Raw genomic sequence first — 18,125 nt, 5'->3', positions numbered from 1 at the left:
CTCCCATTTCCTCATAGATTGTAAGCTCTTATGTCACTCCCATTTCCTCATAGATTGTAAGCTCTTGTGTCACTCCCATTTCCTCATAGACTGTAAGCTCTTGTGTCACTCCCATTTCCTCATAGATTGTAAGCTCTTGTAGCACTCCCATTTCCTCATAGATTGTAAGCTCTTGTGTCACTCCCATTTCCTCATAGATTGTAAGCTCTTGTGTCACTCCCATTTCCTCATAGACTGTAAGCTCTTGTATCACTCCCATTTCCTCATAGATTGTAAGCTCTTGTGTCACTCCCATTTCCTCATAGATTGTAAGCTCTTGTGTCACTCCCATTTCCTCATAGATTGTAAGCTCTAGTGTCACTCCCATTTCCTCATAGATTGTAAGCTCTTGTGTCACTCCCATTTCCTCATAGATTGTAAGCTCTTGTGTCACTCCCATTTCCTCATAGATTGTAAGCTCTTGTGTCACTCCCATTTCCTCATAGACTGTAAGCTCTTGTGTCACTCCTATTTCCTCATAGACTGTAAGCTCTTGTGTCACTCCCATTTCCTCATAGATTGTAAGCTCTTGTGTCACTCCCATTTCCTCATAGACTGTAAGCTCTTGTGTCACTCCCATTTCCTCATAGACTGTAAACTCTTGTGTCACTCCCATTTCCTCATAGACTGTAAGCTCTTGTATCACTCCCATTTCCTCATAGATTGTAAGCTCTTGTGTCACTCCCATTTCCTCATAGATTGTAAGCTCTTGTGTCACTCCCATTTCCTCATAGATTGTAAGCTCTTGTGTCACTCCCATTTCCTCATAGACTGTAAGCTCTTGTGTCACTCCCATTTCCTCATAGACTGTAAGCTCTTGTGTCACTCCCATTTCCTCATAGATTGTAAGCTCTTGTGTCACTCCCATTTCCTCATAGACTGTAAGCTCTTGTGTCACTCCTATTTCCTCATAGACTGTAAGCTCTTGTGTCACTCCCATTTCCTCATAGACTGTAAGCTCTTGTGTCACTCCCATTTCCTCATAGACTGTAAGCTCTTGTGTCACTCCCATTTCCTCATAGACTGTAAGCTCTTGTGTCACTCCCATTTCCTCATAGACTGTAAGCTCTTGTGTCACTCCTATTTCCTCATAGACTGTAAGCTCTTGTCACTCCCATTTCCTCATAGACTGTAAGCTCTTGTGTCACTCCTATTTCCTCATAGATTGTAAACTCTTGTGTCACTCCCATTTCCTCATAGATTGTAAGCTCTTGTGTCACTCCCATTTCCTCATAGATTGTAAGCTCTTGTGTCACTCCCATTTCCTCATAGACTGTAAGCTCTTGTGTCACTCCCATTTCCTCATAGACTCTAAGCTCTTGTATCACTCCCATTTCCTCATAGACTGTAAGCTCTTGTGTCACTCCCATTTCCTCATAGACTGTAAGCTCTTGTGTCACTCCCATTTCCTCATAGACTGTAAGCTCTTGTGTCACTCCCATTTCCTCATAGACTCTAAGCTCTTGTATCACTCCCATTTCCTCATAGACTGTAAGCTCTTGTGTCACTCCCATTTCCTCATAGACTGTAAGCTCTTGTGTCACTCCCATTTCCTCATAGACTGTAAGCTCTTGTGTCACTCCCATTTCCTCATAGACTGTAAGGTCTTGTGTCACTCCTATTTCCTCATAGACTGTAAGCTCTTGTCACTCCCATTTCCTCATAGATTGTAAGCTCTTGTGTCACTCCCATTTCCTCATAGATTGTAAGCTCTTGTGTCACTCCCATTTCCTCATAGACTGTAAGCTCTTGTGTCACTCCTATTTCCTCATAGATTGTAAGCTCTTGTGTCACTCCCATTTCCTCATAGACTGTAAGCTCTTGTGTCACTCCCATTTCCTCATAGACTGTAAGCTCTTGTGTCACTCCCATTTTCCATAGATTGTAAGCTCTTGTGTCACTCCCATTTCCTCATAGACTGTAAGCTCTTGTGTCACTCCCATTTCCTCATAGATTGTAAGCTCTTGTGTCACTCCCATTTCCTCATAGACTGTAAGCTCTTGTAGCACTCCCATTTCCTCATAGATTGTAAGCTCTTGTGTCACTCCCAATTCCTCATAGATTGTAAGCTCTTGTGTCACTCCCATTTCCTCATAGACTGTAAGCTCTTGTGTCACTCCCATTTCCTCATAGACTGTAAGCTCTTGTGTCACTCCCATTTCCTCATAGATTGTAAGCTCTTGTGTCACTCCTATTTCCTCATAGACTGTAAGCTCTTGTGTCACTCCCATTTCCTCATAGATTGTAAGCTCTTGTGTCACTCCCATTTCCTCATAGAGTGTAAGCTCTTGTGTCACTCCCATTTCCTCATAGACTGTAAGCTCTTGTGTCACTCCTATTTCCTCATAGACTGTAAGCTCTTGTGTCACTCCCATTTCCTCATAGATTGTAAGCTCTTGTGTCACTCCCATTTCCTCATAGACTGTAAGCTCTTGTGTCACTCCCATTTCCTCATAGATTGTAAGCTCTTGTGTCACTCCCATTTCCTCATAGACTGTAAGCTCTTGTGTCACTCCCATTTCCTCATAGACTGTAAGCTCTTGTGTCATTCCTATTTCCTCATAGACTGTAAGCTCTTGTGTCACTCCCATTTCCTCATAGATTGTAAGCTCTTGTGTCACTCCCATTTACTCATAGACTGTAAGCTCTTGTGTCACTCCCATTTCCTCATAGATTGTAAGCTCTTGTGTCACTCCCATTTCCTCATAGATTGTAAGCTCTTGTATCACTCCCATTTCCTCATAGATTATAAGCTCTTGTGTCACTCCTATTTCGTCATAGATTGTAAGCTCTTGTGTCACTCCCATTTCCTCATAGACTGTAAGCTCTTGTGTCACTCCTATTTCCTCATAGACTGTAAGCTCTTGTGTCACTCCCATTTCCTCATAGATTGTAAGCTCTTGTGTCACTCCCATTTCCTCATAGATTGTAAGCTCTTGTGTCACTCCCATTTCCTCATAGACTGTAAGCTCTTGTGTCACTCCCATTTCCTCATAGATTGTAAGCTCTTGTGTCACTCCCATTTCCTCATAGACTGTAAGCTCTTGTGTCACTCCCATTTCCTCATAGATTGTAAGCTCTTGTGTCACTCCCATTTCCTCATAGACTGTAAGCTCTTGTGTCACTCCCATTTCCTCATAGATTGTAAGCTCTTGTGTCACTCCCATTTCCTCATAGACTGTAAGCTCTTGTGTCACTCCCATTTCCTCTTAGATTGTAAGCTCTTGTGTCACTCCCATTTCCCCATAGATTGTAAGCTCTTGTGTCACTCCCATTTCCTCATAGATTGTAAGCTCTTGTGTCACTCCCATTTCCTCATAGATTGTAAGCTCTGTTGAGCAGGGTTCTCACCCCTGTTGCTCAGTTTGGTTATGTTTGCTCCTGTATGTAATGTCTGATTCTATCTGTCATGTTCCCTCAGAGTTTGTTGGTTCTATAGAAATAAAGGTTATTGTTATTGCTACATTGTGAGCCGAACTGACGAAATACTTATAATCGCAGAGCTAGGAAAATATATTGGCGCTGTTAGTAGAAAATAATCGACAATTATTAGTATATCATTTTGGTTTGGAGGGATGAGTATACAGTGTGAGCCTATAATCCATGTTATGTATATGGCAGAAACCTCCTGTGTGTCTTCTGCAGGTATAGTTTTACCCTCTGTGACCTCGGCCCTGTATTTCTTCATCTTCCTGTTTCTGTGTTCGTGGTGGGCATGTAACCGGAGTGTGAGCCTCGTGGTTTTCAGCAGTCTCTGTGTCCTGGCTGCAATCTTTAGTGCTGGTCACTTGACGGCCATCTATCTGTATCAGCTGCCATACTTTCAAGAAGTAATTCCAACCCAGGATTTGTATGCCAGGTAAGATGGTTAATTATAATTCCGTGCGTCATTTCTACATCTTTTTGGGTAACTTTACTAATACTGTATAATAGACAGTGCAAAGTAGACTGGACAGACTTAAAATGTGCCAGGTTATCATACTGAATTATAAATGTGATGCAGCTTCAGGGTGCGTTCACACGAGCGCAGCGTATAATCGCCGGAAAGAACGTTTTTCGCCGATCACGACCAGAGCTAGAAAGCGTATTTTCGTTTGTTCCTACTTTTCAAACGGTCTTTTCGGCCATCGAATATTCGCCGGCACGTATTTCGGTCGCGTATGTCCGTTTTTCCGCGGGTTGCCGTTTTTACGCGCCGTAAAATCGCCCATGTGAATGAATACATTCGAAACCATTGCCTCAGATGGTCACGTATATACGTTTGGCCACAAAAACGCGCCGTTTATGCGCTCGTGTGAACGTACCCTCAGACTGTCTATACCACCTAGTAGGACAATTTTGGTGCAGTTTTTGACACACAATAGTGAATTTAGATTGCACCCTCTTTTCCCCAAAATTATGCCCATTTTTAGATGCCACAAAAAAGTGTCTAAGGGCTAATGCCCACAGACGGATTTCTGCCGCTTTTTACAGATGGACAATTCTGTAATCATTAATGCAATGTCCGGATATCTAAATTACATTTCCAGAAAATAATGCAACTCCAGACCCTTTTTAATGCCAGTCTATAGAGTCCAGTGATACTCATTACAACGCGTTTCATGTTACCATTTGACATGTCCAAGTGATTATTGCAAATCTATTTATTTGTTTGAAATAGGCTTTTTGGTATGACAGCGATTATCAGGAGCAATCAGACAGAATTATGGGTGCTCCATCTTCACCAAGATCTACACTGGCCAGTTTTCACAAACCCATTTATGCTGCTTGTTCTGTATTATACATTGGTTATGTTGGTGCAGCAGTGGTCTAAACATCCAATGGTAGGTCATGAAATGGTCCCAGTACTCTATGCTACTACCGTAGTCATATATTGGAGAGATCTATAATTCTGCAGTTATCTGTTGAAGGAGGAACCTGAAATTTGCAAAGAAGATGGCCCTAAAGACGATCACCATATGGATGGGATGCTTTGGACCTCAAATGCCGATCTCATACAAGTGAGTGTGTCCACGCAATTGTCTCCTGCATTTATGAACAAATCTATTTTTATTGTTCAAATAAATTTTATTATATTTTCAATAAGCAAACAAACTCAAGACATCATTTGGGCTTAATTTTTCTATATGCTCACATTAACTAGTAAAACAATAGCATATTTTTTCAACATCATCTGCCGTCCCCGTAAAGAGGGTCCCAAACATATATTACTATCACTGCATTTTTTAATGCAAATATCAATGGGGACAAATTTGACTTTTAATTTGCAGGAGGCCAAAACATAACAAAATGTAGAAAAAGTGAAAGGGTCTGAAGACTTTCCAAATGCACTGTATATGCAGATAACACAGGATCCACCATACACAATAGATCAGTAGCTGTGACTATCTACTCCCCTCCCTGCAAAATGACCACTGAACACATCACAGAGAATGTCTAGAACAGTTTCCCATACAAGTTCCCATACAATGGTCTCCTTCTGTCCAATGTATGAATGGCCCATGAGGCTGCTGTAAAACATATCTCTTAATGCTGTAAATGTAGCTCAGGTAAGTTGGCCACCCCCATAATCTTGTATAAACAGACAGACAGAAGTTGCTCCAAGGGTGAACTTTCTGAGTCTCATTTGGACTCCGATCTGAATGAGAAACAGGCCTGTGAACGCTCCTCTCTAGTTGATAGCCTGATAGTGGAGGTGAAAGAGACCATCAGTTGAATAATCAGCTACTGACTGCATCTCGTTTAGGTGTCTGAAACATTTTCCGAAAGTCTTCCCTGCCCATATGGAATTTGAAGACGTTTTAGTCCGGGAATGGAACCTTCCCAACAAACGCTTTATCCGGCTAAGCATTTGGATTTCATGTATCCCTTTCTAGGGGATTTGGTGAAGAAGTGATCCTCTTCACCAGTAATGGATCCCCCAGTGTAAAGAACATACTGTCTTGCCTATGCTTAACGCTTCGTCCCTTAAGGAAGTACAGGACACAAAGCTAGAATCACTTGCTAAGTTTCCTTTGAGGCTGTGGGTTTGGCACTTTGGCCTGTGTTTGCCTCTACCTGGGTCAGTAGCATCACTACTGAATGGGCTAAGCAACTATGTCAGAGCATTCTTTCTGGCTCGCCTCAAGACGAATTAGACAACATTGCCCAGCAGATCGACCTAGTGGAAAAGTTTCTCTGCAAAATTCTTTAGATATGGCTAGACTATTGGTTCTCTCCTCAGCTGCTTCAGTAACTTCTCAACAAACACTTGTGGTTCAAATCTTGGGCTGCAGATGCCATCTCTAAGCAGTCATTTACTCACCTTAACTTTGTTGGCTCATGTGTTTGTGGCTCCAGACTTGACAGAGATTATTTATCAGGCCACTATGGGGGAAGAGTTTGCATGTTCCACAACATAAAGCCTTCCATGCAAGCTCTGTACAAAAGAAACGGCCTCCGTTTTGTTGGTCTCATTGCTCCAGCCCCAGGTGTTTGGATATCAAGAAATCCTTGCAGGACCAAAAGAAAGAAGATGAGATTGTCAGACCTGTTCTGGATCTGAAAAACTTGAACCACTTTGTCAGGGTTCACCACTTCCGCATGGAGTCATTGAGGTCAGTCACAGCATCCGTGGAACTGGGAGAGTTCCTATCTTCTATAGACATCAAGGACACTTATCTTCATGTACCCATATGTTGAGCGCACCAGCAATTCCTCCGCTTTGCCATCCACTCGGATCATTACTAATTCATGGCTCTGCCATTCGGGTTGGCCATACCCCCCAAAATTTTCACAAAGGTTCTAGTGTCAGTGGTGGCTCTCCCCCACTCCAAGAGAATAGTAGCCATTCTCTACCTCAGCGACATTTTGGTGAAAGTTCCGACAATCTGTACTTTCATGCATGGCCTTTCCAGTGGGCCATTCTCTCCCGATGGAACAAATCGTCAAGTTCTCTCGGTTTGAAGATCCGACTACCTTGATACCTTTAGCATGATCTTCTCTGGTGGCTGGACTCCCCACAGATTATTCTGGGCCGCTTCTTTCAAACACTGCACTGCCTCTTTCTCGCAACGGATGCCAGTCTACTTAGTATGTTGCAGAAACTCATTGCACAGGGCACTTGGACAGTACAGGAGTCCACCCCTCTAATTAAATGTCTTAGAACTTTGGGCCATTCTTCTTTCAATTCAACGCTTCACACCCAAGGTAAGAGGCCTCCCCGTCCAGGTCCAAAATGAAAATATGACAGCCGTCGCGTACATAAATCACCAAGGCGGGACTCACAGCTCGACGGCCAGGGCAGAAGCATCACTCTGTCAGGTGAGGTCATCTGGACGTCGATTTGATGGCTTCCAGATTTAACTAAAACTTCCAGTCTATGTGTTTAGGTCTCAGGACCCTCAAGTTCGAGCAGTGGATGCTCTAGTAAATCCTTGGGCAGAATTCCAGTTCCCGTTAAACTTCCCTCCCTTTCCTCTCATACCTCGACTTTTCAAGAAGGTCAAGATTGAGGGCCTGCCCGTGCTACTTATTGCACCAGTCTGACCTCATCACACATGGTCTACGGACCTCGTCAACCTGCTTTATTTCCAATTGGAAATTGGAATAATCCCTGGATCACCAACGCTTCTGAAGTAATTAGTGACTATAACCTGTAGTAATGTAACGCTCAAGAAAGGCATCCAGGCCCCTCTTAAACTATTTTATCCAATTCGCCATCACCATTTCCCCAGGCAGAGAGTTCCATAGTCTCACTGCTTGTACAGTAAAGAACCCCCTTCTATGTTGTGTAGAAACCTTCTTTCCTTTAGACGTAGAGGGCGCACCCTTGTTACAGTCACAGTCCTTGGTGCAACTAGATCGTGGGAGAGATCTCTGTATTGACCCCTGATATATTATACATTATTAGGTCAACCCTGAGCTGTCTTTTTTTTTTAAGCTAAATAACCCAAATTTTGATAACCTCTCTGGGTATTGTAGTTTGCCCATTCCATTTTACTTTAGTTGCCCACTTTTGTACCCGCTCACTGATATGTCCTTTTTGAGTACTGATGCGCAGAACTGTCCACAATATTCCATGTGTGGTCTAATCAGTGACTTGTAAAAAGGAAGAACAATATTCTTGTCATAAGCCCCTAGAACTCTTTTGATGCACCCCATGATCCTATTTGCCTTGGCAGCAGCTGCCTGACACTGGTTGCTCCACTTAAATTTACACTTAACTAAGAATCTTCAAGTCCTTTTCCATGTCAGTGTCCCCCAGTGGTTTCCCATTTAGTTTGTTAGGGCTCCTGTCCACGAGCGACTGTGCATTGCGTTACTCGCGGCGATAATCTGGCCGCGAGTAACGCAGTGCACGCTTTCCATAGCGTTGCTATGGAAAACGCAGCCACTTGTCCACAAGCGGAGAATCGCTAAATCGTGGCATGCTGCGATTCTCCGCGGTGAGTCTATCTGTCAGATCCCCAATTTATCCAGATCGATTTGCAACCGAATTCTGTCCTCTCTTGTGTTAATTACTTTTTATAGTTTTGTATCATCTACAAATATTGATATTTTACTGCACAATTCTTCTACCAGGTCATTAATAAATATATTAAAAAAGAATGCTATGCATTCCTCTTCTTCATATCTTAATTACATGTAGAACCACATCGCACAACACAAGAATAGTAAAGGCCCTTTTACACACAAAGATGATCGCTCAAAACTTGGCTGTTGAGTGATCATTTTGCATAGTCTACTAATTGGTACTAATGCAAATTAGTAGCTTATTAATGCGTGCGAGCTGCCAGGAGCTGTATTCAGAGAACAGCAGGTGGTCTGTTCTCTGAATACAATCCCTTTATTCTGCCAAGGGTCTGACAGCCGAGACAGTGTTATCAGCGATCCACGTGGAGAACACAGCGCGAAATCCTTGCTACCAGCTCTTCTGCCGAACATTGGATTTTATGCCAAACATAAAATCATCGTTCGGCAGAAAAGTAAAAGATGGGCACATTTACACGCAACGATTATTGCTCAAAAGATTCGTTGTTGAGCCATAATTGTTGTGTGTAAAAGGGCTTTAACTCCATTCCTTCTATTACTGACATAATCAAATTACTTAATAGCAATTGTTGGTTTGAAAGTATGCACACAAGTGCTTTAATTAGAAAAGAAAAATTTAGAAGAGATTGGACGGCCGGGATCCAAAGCTGCTTTTGCTATTTGCCTTAATAATTTAATATAATTTAATTGTCTATTTACTTTTATCTGCCCTACTTTATTTTGCTATTTATTTACAGTAAGAAGTCATATACCGATAATCTGTTAATTTATGTTTTTATGCTATTATTTACCTTTTTAAATATATTGTTATATTTGTCAAAGTGCCTACGAAGATTTTAATTCGTATATCAATGTTTGCATTTTGTCTTGCATCTGTTGAAAAATGTTCACAATAAGGCCTTAGTCAGACGGGCGTTTTTTCGCGCGATTTGCGGATCGCATGACGGATGCGCATCCGCAAATCGCGTGACCGGTGCGCGCAAGTTGCCTGAAAATCTGCTCCTAGCCGCGTTTCATTAGAAACGGGCCGGAGCTGTCCAGCGCATTGCATTCAATGGAGACGGCAATAGAGCCGTCTCCATTGAAAGCAATGCGCTGCGGGCGAGCCCGGGATGAATTGTCGGTAACGGCTTAAATATATAAGCCCTTCCCTGCAATTCATCCTAAAATGTGTTAAAATTAAAAAAAATTGTATACTCACCTTCTCCCGGCAGCCAGAGCTCCGCGCGGCCGTCCTGCAGTGGGTGTGAAGGGGGTGTGAGTCAGACCTGCCCCCTGATTGGCTCAGCGCTGAGCCAATCAGAGGCATGCCTCACTCACACCCATTCATGAATTCATGAATGGATGTGAGTCAGACCTGCCCCTGATTGGCACAGCGCTGAGAGGCAGCAGTCACTCACCCATTCATGAATTCATGAATGGGTGTGTGAGTGAAACCGGCCTCTGATTGGTCAGGGCTGTGACCAATCAGAGGCAGATCATTCAGCAGGCGGGGATTTTAAAGCCCCGCCGGCTGAATAGTGCCGAGAAGCAGTTCAGGAGAACTGACAGCGGCCGCGGCTGGACTCAGGCTGCAGCGGAAAGGTGAGTATACAATTTTTTTTTTATTTTAACACATTTTAGGATGAATTGCAGGGAAGGGCTTATATATTTAACCCCTTCCCGACAATTCACCCCGCGCACGCCGGCAGCCCATTGCTTTCAATGGAGCGGCTGTATTGCCGCTCCATTGAATTCAATGGGCAAACATCGTTCTTCTCTGCCACAGCTGTTACAGCTGTGGCAGAGAAGAATGATTTGTCTTCTTTATGTTCTCAATGGGGTCGGCGCTGCTGCCGCCGGCCCCATTGAGCGCATATACAGAAGAGAACAGGAATCGCAGATAGGTGCGATCTGCGATTTTTTGTTCTATAATTTATCGGACGAAAAAGCGCTCATGTGTCCGATACCATTGCAAAGCAATGGTTTTATAAAATCGCCGGACGCATGCGCATGCGCAAATCGCGGCTAAAAACGCCCGTCTGACTAAGGCCTTACAATAAAAACCTATTGTTCAAGAAAAAAAAAAAAAGAACAAGGCCAATGCTGCCCTATGTGGTACCCCAATAGTAACGGTTACCTCTCCAATATTGACCGTTGTGGTACCCCATTAGTAACCCATTCAGATTATGTACCATTAACCCCTTAACCCTTTCCAATCCACTGTCTGACCTCTGAAGACATTATGATTTAAGGCTGTACAGCTCCGATGTTGGAAGACGTCTGTCGGGGTTCTCTTACTGTATATTGCCAGCCTCTCTGCTGTCGGGGGCCTATCCAACGTGTCACCTCATGCAGTACTTGCTTTAGCCAGCATATAGCGCCATTGTATAACAGCAGGAAAAGAGTAAGCCCCCTAGTGACGCAGCCCCCTTTTTTTTTTTTCAATTTTCATTTTTTCCTCTCTGCTTTTAAAAAATCGTAACTCTTTATTTATTCATTGACGTCGCTGTATGAGGGCTTGTTTTTTTCGGGACGAGTTGTATTTTTCAATGGCGCTATTTAGTGCACCATATAATGTACTGAAAAACTTTTAAAGACATTTAATTTTTTTAAATTATTTTCTGCCGCCATCTTCTGCGCGCAATAGCTTTTTAATTTTTTCGTCGAAGTAGTTGTGCAAGGGCTCATTTTTTGCGTGATGTCCTGTAGTTTATGTTAAAACAAACGGTCTTTTTGATCGCTTTTATTGCATTTTTTCTGGGAGATAGGGTGACTGAAAAAGTGCATTTCTGGCGTTCTTTATTATTTTTTTCGGACGACGTTCACCGTGCGGGGTAAATAATGCACAACTTTGATAGATCGGATTTTTACGGACACAGCGATGCCAAAAATGTAGTTTATTTTATGATCTAGATTTTTTTATTATAGATATGGCAAAAAGAGGGTGATTTAAACTTTTATAGATTTTTTTTTTTACAATTAATAAAACTGTATTGATCTTATTTTAACTTTTTTTTAACCCACATGGGAGACTACAACTAGTGATGCTTTGATCGCTCCTGCAGTATGACGTAATGCATTACGTCATACTGTGATTTGACAGGCAGTCTATCAAGCCAACCCACAGGGATAGCTTGATAGACAGTCTGCTAAGACAGCCCTGGGGCCTTTCAGAAGAACCCTGGCTGCCAAGACACTTATACGGCTCCCTGCAATCTCACGCATGGGGGGCCATAGGGGACCCCTAAATATCATGCTGGGGATTTAAATGCCGCTGTCAGAATTCTGACAGCGGCATTTAAAAGGTTAATAGCCACGATCGACTGCGCAGCCGATTGCAGCTATTGCCCATGGGTGTCAGCTGACGCCCGCACTGTATAAAGAGAGCTCGCGCCGCAGTCTCTCTTCATACATACCCCAACGCTGCAGGACGTAAATGTACGTCCCGGAGCCATAAGGGGCTAATAATCACCCTCTGCTTACTATCACTGACCAATTATTTACACATTTACACATATTCTCTCCCAGATCAAGCAATCTCACTTTGTATACCATCCTTTTATGCGGCACAGTATCAAACGCTTTGGAAAAGTCCAGATTACATTGCGAGGTGCTGATGGCTGACGGGCAGAGTTACCTCCTCCTGTTACCCTCTTACATGCTGTGATCGCTATTAATCGTGATATGTAAGGGGTTAAACGGTCGGGAACAGAGGTTTCTCTGCTCCCAGCCCTTAGTTGACAGCTCTGGCTGTAATCTCACATTCAGGACCCAGCTCCTCTCTGCATGGGATTCCCGTGCTGTTCTTAGAATAGGCAGCTCTAAACACATGGCAGCCTAGTCTAAGTAAGGCCCCATAGTGGCCGCCTTAAAAACACTTACGGCTGCTCACTAATGGGTTAATGCATTTCGGCTTGAGGAGTCAGCTCATTGACTGCCTCCGTAATGCTTAATTTAATGTATGAATTATTGAGCATCATATTTAAGTACATTTTGACTTTGGTAGTAATTGCCTGTTTTACCCATATTTTGTAGCCTGAATATGTAATGCATAATGGGTGGCAAGAATTACCCCTGCTGAAGTGTGAGGTGCCACAAGTAAATACTGAATTCTCTGTGCCCATATACATTGAAGATGAAGAGAAAACTATGGAGACAGGTCAGTTTGCCACAAAAAAGCCTTAGACCACTTTCATGGATCAGTATTTTGCATCAGTATTTGTATACAATAGCCAGGAGTGGAATCTACCAAGAAAAAAATACAATGAGGCCTACTTATAATGCCTTGGATGCTAGAATTCTTGTGTCCACAAGTCGCAGTTTTGTCATACACGCCAAAACTCAGGTTTTTAAGGTATTAATGCTATGTGCCATCACTTTTAGAAAAGTGGGCAGAGCCCAGCTTTAGGGGCGTTACTGCACACAGAATAAGGTAGCTATCTTCAGTAGGTGCTACTACAGTGAGAGTTTTCTGGGGGGAAGCTAATTTGCATAATTTTTCCCATCAAGCATTGTCCTATCAGGACCCCTATCAGCTGAGTCTCTTCAATGAGAACCAGCACCTCCCATGAGAAACACTGATGCAAACTATTTAGCAAAATGTTGCCATGTGAAAGTGACCTTATGGTTAATTCTCTGATTAACACCTTGTGTGCACACTGATAGATATCATTGATGCTGCACTAAACAGAGATCATATAGAGTCAATATCTCATGCTTTTGGTCTATATGTATGCTCAGATTTGTTAAAGTCTGTTATCTAATAATAATCTTTAATAATTATAATCTTTATTTGTATTTCGCCAACTTATTCCGCAGCGCTTTCAAAGCATAGGGGAGCTCAATCAGGACGGGTGGGGTGGTACAGGGGGTATTGGGGTAGGGAATGTATATGATAAGTCTGGAGAGTTGGTGTACTTCTTTGAAGAGGTAAGTCTTTAGGGCACGTCTGAAATTCTGTGCATCGGGGATTGTCTGGTTGTCTTTGGGTAAAGCGTTTCATAGGGTCAGTGCTGCTCTGGTGAAATCCTTGATCCGAGCATGTGAGGTTCGTATTAGAGGGACATCTAGTCTGAGTGTGTTGGCAGAGCAGAGAGCGCGGGTTGGGTGATGTATGGACAGGAGTAGAGTTGAGCGAACATACTCTGCCGAGCTTGATGCTCGTTAGAGTATTAGCGTACTCGATGGTGCTCGTTACTCGAACGAGCATCAAGCCGTGTTCGGCTCTGCCCCAGTTTTTGGCTCCTCCAAGCTGTGACGTGCCTGTTTTGGCCCCTCCCTGCCGCGACGCAGCGCACGTCATTGGCAAATTTTTTGAGAGAGAGACGCACCCGGCGTCCCACATACAAAAATGCTCGAGCCTCCCATTGTAGTCAATGGGGTTCGTTACTTGAGTAGAGCTCTCGAATTTTACGAAAAGTTCGGCTCGAATAACGCGGACTCGAGCATTTGGATGCTCACTTATCTCTAGACAGGAGAGAGGTGATGTATGATGGTCGGGCGCCATGGAGAGCTCTGTGGGTGAGGTTGAGGAGTTTAAATTGAGTTCTGTAATACATGGGCAGCCATTGCAGTGACTGGCATAGTTCAGAGGGGTCTGAGAAGTGGCTGGACAGGAGTAAGTCTAGCTGCGGCATTTAGTATGGATTGGAGAGGGGAAAGTCTTGTGCAGGAAAGGCCAATTAACAGTGAGTTACAGTAATCAAGTCTGGAATGGATGAGGGCGACAATGAGTGTCTTTAGCATGTCCGTGGTCAGAAACTGAGGGATTTTTGCAATGTTCCTGAGGAGCAGGTGTGATTGTTTTCAGTGAGAGAAACCAAGTAATCTCGTAGATATGATACCTTTTAATGGCTAACAAAAATGCATGATGTTACAGCGAGCTTTCGGGGATATCTCGCCCCCTTCGTCAGGCTATAGAATGAAACTGGTTTGGATGGCACATAATTATAACATACAGATAAGTTGCAGGGGGCATGTTCTTGTCAGAGATTGGATGTGGGGGTTGAAGGAGAGGTCCGAGTCCAGTGTGACCCACAAGGCAGCGGGTGTGCTGTCTGGGGGATATGCAGGAGATAGCAGTGTCCTTTAGGCCGATAGAGCGAAGCATAGCAAGGAGGAGGTTATGGTCGACAGTGTCAAATGCAGTGGACAAGTCAAGGAGGATTAGTAGGGTGTAGTCGCCCCTCGACTTAGCCATCATCAGGTCATTTGACACTTTTATGAGGGCGGTATTGGTCGAGTGGAGGGGGCGGAAGCCGGACTGGAGGGGGGTCAAGGAGAGAGTTGTCAGAGAGAAAGCTAGTAAGGCGGGAATAGACCAGGCATTCAAGTAGTTTGGAGATGAACGGGAGGTTAGAAATAGGTTGGTAGTTGATAGCATCAGTAGGGTCAAGGGTTGGTTTCGTTAGAAGAGGGGATATGATGGAATGCTTGAATGAGCAGGGGAAAATGCCAGAGGACAGGGAGAGGTTAAAAATGGTGGTGAGGTGGGTAATGACAGCTGGGGACAGGGACCAGATGAGGTGTGAGGGCAGAGGGTCACTAGCACAGGTGGTGGGGCCAGCAGCGGAAAGCAGTCTGGAGACTTCTTCCACTGTCGTTGGTTCGAGTACAGATAGTGAGTGAGTAAGTGAGTGATGGATGCAGTGCTAAAGAGACCGGATTAGGGCTAGCTGTGCATTGTTTGGGGAATTTTTTACAGCTAATTTCAATTTTTTCTTTGAAATGTGCGGCTAACTCTCCAACACTGAGGTCTGTCACATGGGCCTGTTTTTTGGTGCTAAGGAGGGAGTGGAAACTGTTGAAGAGTCATTTGGGGTCGTGGGTTAGTGAGGAGACAAGGGAGGTAAGATAAACTTGTTCGGTGTGGTGGATGGCGGGATTCTAAGTTTTAAGCATAAATTTAAAGTGGATGAGGTCCGCAGGCTGTTTGGATTTACACCACAGCCGTTTCATCCGGCAGTGCTCCAGGTGTTCCAAACGCATTTGGGGAGTGAGCCATGGTTATCGTGGGCTGTGGTGGATGGCTTGGGTCAAGGGGGGTGCTGCTTTATCCAGGACGCGTCTGAAGGTGGTGGAGCTATGTTCGGCTGCCAGGTTGGGTCATGGAAGGAGAGAGATGGGGGACAGGGAGGACTGTAGGCTCTTGGCGAACAGTTTGGTGGGGACGGTCTGGAGGTTCCTGGAGGTGAAATAGATGGGAGGGTCTGAGGAGGTGTTAGGGTGCCTAATAGAGAGGAAGAGCGGGTTGTGATCCAAGAGTGGGAGGGGGAAGTTAGTAAAGTGCGAGGCGGAGGAAAATTAGGTTGAGAGTGTTACCATCTCTGTGAGTGGGGGAGTCGGAGAATTGTGATAGGCTGAGCTTCCACCTTGCCAATGCAAGCAAGAGGGGTGTCATTATACCTGTGTCTATCACTTTATTTGAAGTAGCAGTGATAGCAATAACCTTTAATTGTTGGAGTTCAAGTGCCATGAGCGCTTCTTTGTGAAGTATCCTCAGTGTACTCCATTTCTGATTGATGGATACCGATGGCATCCAACTCAGAGTATAGCTGTCGATCAGAACTGTGTAGGAGATCAAAGCACAAAGCAGAGGGCACTTCTTAGAATGGGACTTGTGGCAACGATATAAATTCATAGACACAGGTAGGATAACATTCATCTTCACTGCCCCTACTTAGCACCATCAGCAGAAGATAAACTCCTTATAAACACAAACATTTTTTCAGCAAAAACTCACCACGTCTGTTTTTAATGATGTATGAAACATTTTTGCTTAATGCATTCACTGATATTTCAATTTCACAGGTTTTGCTAACTATATTTTTAGAGAATAAATGTTGTGTTTCATGTCACTCAGAGAAGGAGGAAACAGAGAAGACTGCTCCAGCGGAGTCAAAACCTGGTGGGATGGCTTTCCTTGGGCAGTTTATCATGAGGCAGAGTTACGTCAGTGCCTTAATTGTCATGATGGTAAGATGATGTATCGGGATTGATGCAGATTCTCATGCAGTAATACAAGGTGCAGATAAAAATTATTAGATGATAGAGAACTGATCACATTAAATTTATCATTCCCCATCGAAAATCAAGAGGCCCTTTAGTGTAAATTTAAGAATGTAAAAACCTTTTATTTTGCAGTCTACATCTTATATTGATTGTGCAGCATTCTCACATTCTGGGTTTGAAGTGTACAAAAAATTAAGAAAGAGAGCACAACATAAAAAGTCCAGGGCTCCTCTGTATCTTCTCTCCGGTCCCCGCCACCGGTCTTCAGCATCTCTTCTGGACGGAGATTGGAAAATCCCCGCATCCAGGAAGCGCTCGCTGTGATTGGCGGAGGGCCTCAGCTCAGCCAAACAGAGCTAGCGCTCAATGAACCAATCACAGCCATACATTGTATTCATTGAATGGCTGTGATTGGTTCAACATTGCTGTCTTGGATTGACTGAGCTGAGGCCCCCAGCCAATCACAGCCAGTGCTTCCTGGAGGCGGTGATTTTCTAATCACTGTCCAGAAGAGATGCTGAAGACCAATGGCGGGGACTGGAGAGAAGATACAGCGGAGCCCCAGACAGCGTCAAGGGGTTAATAAGGTATCAGGAATTACCATGAGTTTGATTTATCATTATTAGCATGCATATTTTCAATGTCATGAAATATCTTTTTCACCTAGATTTGGAGCATCACACACAACAGCTGGCTGACATTTGTCCTGCTGATATGGTCATGCATAATCTGGATGACACGGGATCGGCGTCGTTACGCCATGTTAAGTGCCCCATTTTTGGCTTTTTATGCAAACATTCTAGTGATCCAGAATTTTTTTGTTGGCCTCAATATCGCCCAAGAAGAGCTGTTCCCCGGAATACCCACCCCTGTCCTTATAGATTTTGACCTGAAGCCATATTCTCTACCTTGTGTGCATCTCGGGCTAAAGGTGAGACAAAAAAGATAGCTTTTTTGTTTTGATCAGTGAATGAAATGAAGATGCATTCATATGTTCGATATTCTAGTGCGGGTTCTGTCCATAACTCTAGTAGAATATATCCCATCCACTACATTCTAGTACAGTTCATTAAGGCCTCATGTCCACGGGGAAAATCAGGCCCGCCGCGGATTCTTCATGTAGAATCTGTAGCAGGTCCCTCCTGCCCCGCGGACATGAAGCCTAAAATTCAGAATAAACTCACCTGCTCCGGACGATGCGGATCTTCCTTCCTTAGCGGTCGGATCTTCTTTCTTCGGGCCGGCGGATGTGCTCGGCACGCCGGCAGCGTACCGCGCGCATGCGCCGGGCACATCCGCTGGGCCGAAGAAAGAAGATCCGGCCGTGAAGGAAGGAAGATCTGCATCGTCTGGAGCAGGTGAGTTTAATTCAGGTATGGGTGTTCCGCGGATCCGGGCGGCTTCCATAGGCTTCAATAGAAGCCTGCGGGAGCCGTCCCCGCGGGTGACCCGCACGAAAATGGAGCATGTCCATTTTTTTCCCGCACGCGGATCCGCACCGGACGGGAAAAAGGACATCCGCAGGTATTTAACTACCTGCGGGTGTCCAATGCATCCGTATG

At 44.1% G+C, this 18,125-nt stretch overlaps 1 protein-coding gene across 1 annotated transcript in view; it reads left to right on the top strand.

Moving 5' to 3' along the window:
• The first annotated feature begins 4,783 nt into the window (after positions 1-4,783).
• The window catches only part of LOC136588040 (piezo-type mechanosensitive ion channel component 2-like), a 78,039-nt gene continuing 64,697 nt past the window's right edge, over positions 4,784-18,125 (top strand). Inside the window, exons 1-5 of the mRNA XM_066586939.1 lie at positions 4,784-4,862; positions 4,950-5,039; positions 12,589-12,712; positions 16,415-16,527; positions 17,231-17,494. Of these exons, the coding sequence (XP_066443036.1) occupies positions 4,800-4,862; positions 4,950-5,039; positions 12,589-12,712; positions 16,415-16,527; positions 17,231-17,494 (654 nt within the window). The 5' untranslated portion in view covers positions 4,784-4,799. The remainder of the gene's footprint in view (positions 4,863-4,949; positions 5,040-12,588; positions 12,713-16,414; positions 16,528-17,230; positions 17,495-18,125) is intronic.

This window comes from Eleutherodactylus coqui, chromosome 13 (assembly GCF_035609145.1).
Source record: "Eleutherodactylus coqui strain aEleCoq1 chromosome 13, aEleCoq1.hap1, whole genome shotgun sequence".
NCBI classification, from domain to species: domain Eukaryota; kingdom Metazoa; phylum Chordata; class Amphibia; order Anura; family Eleutherodactylidae; genus Eleutherodactylus; species Eleutherodactylus coqui.
The sequence above is the reverse complement of the archived record's forward strand: the minus strand, read 5'-3'. Positions and strand labels throughout refer to the sequence as shown.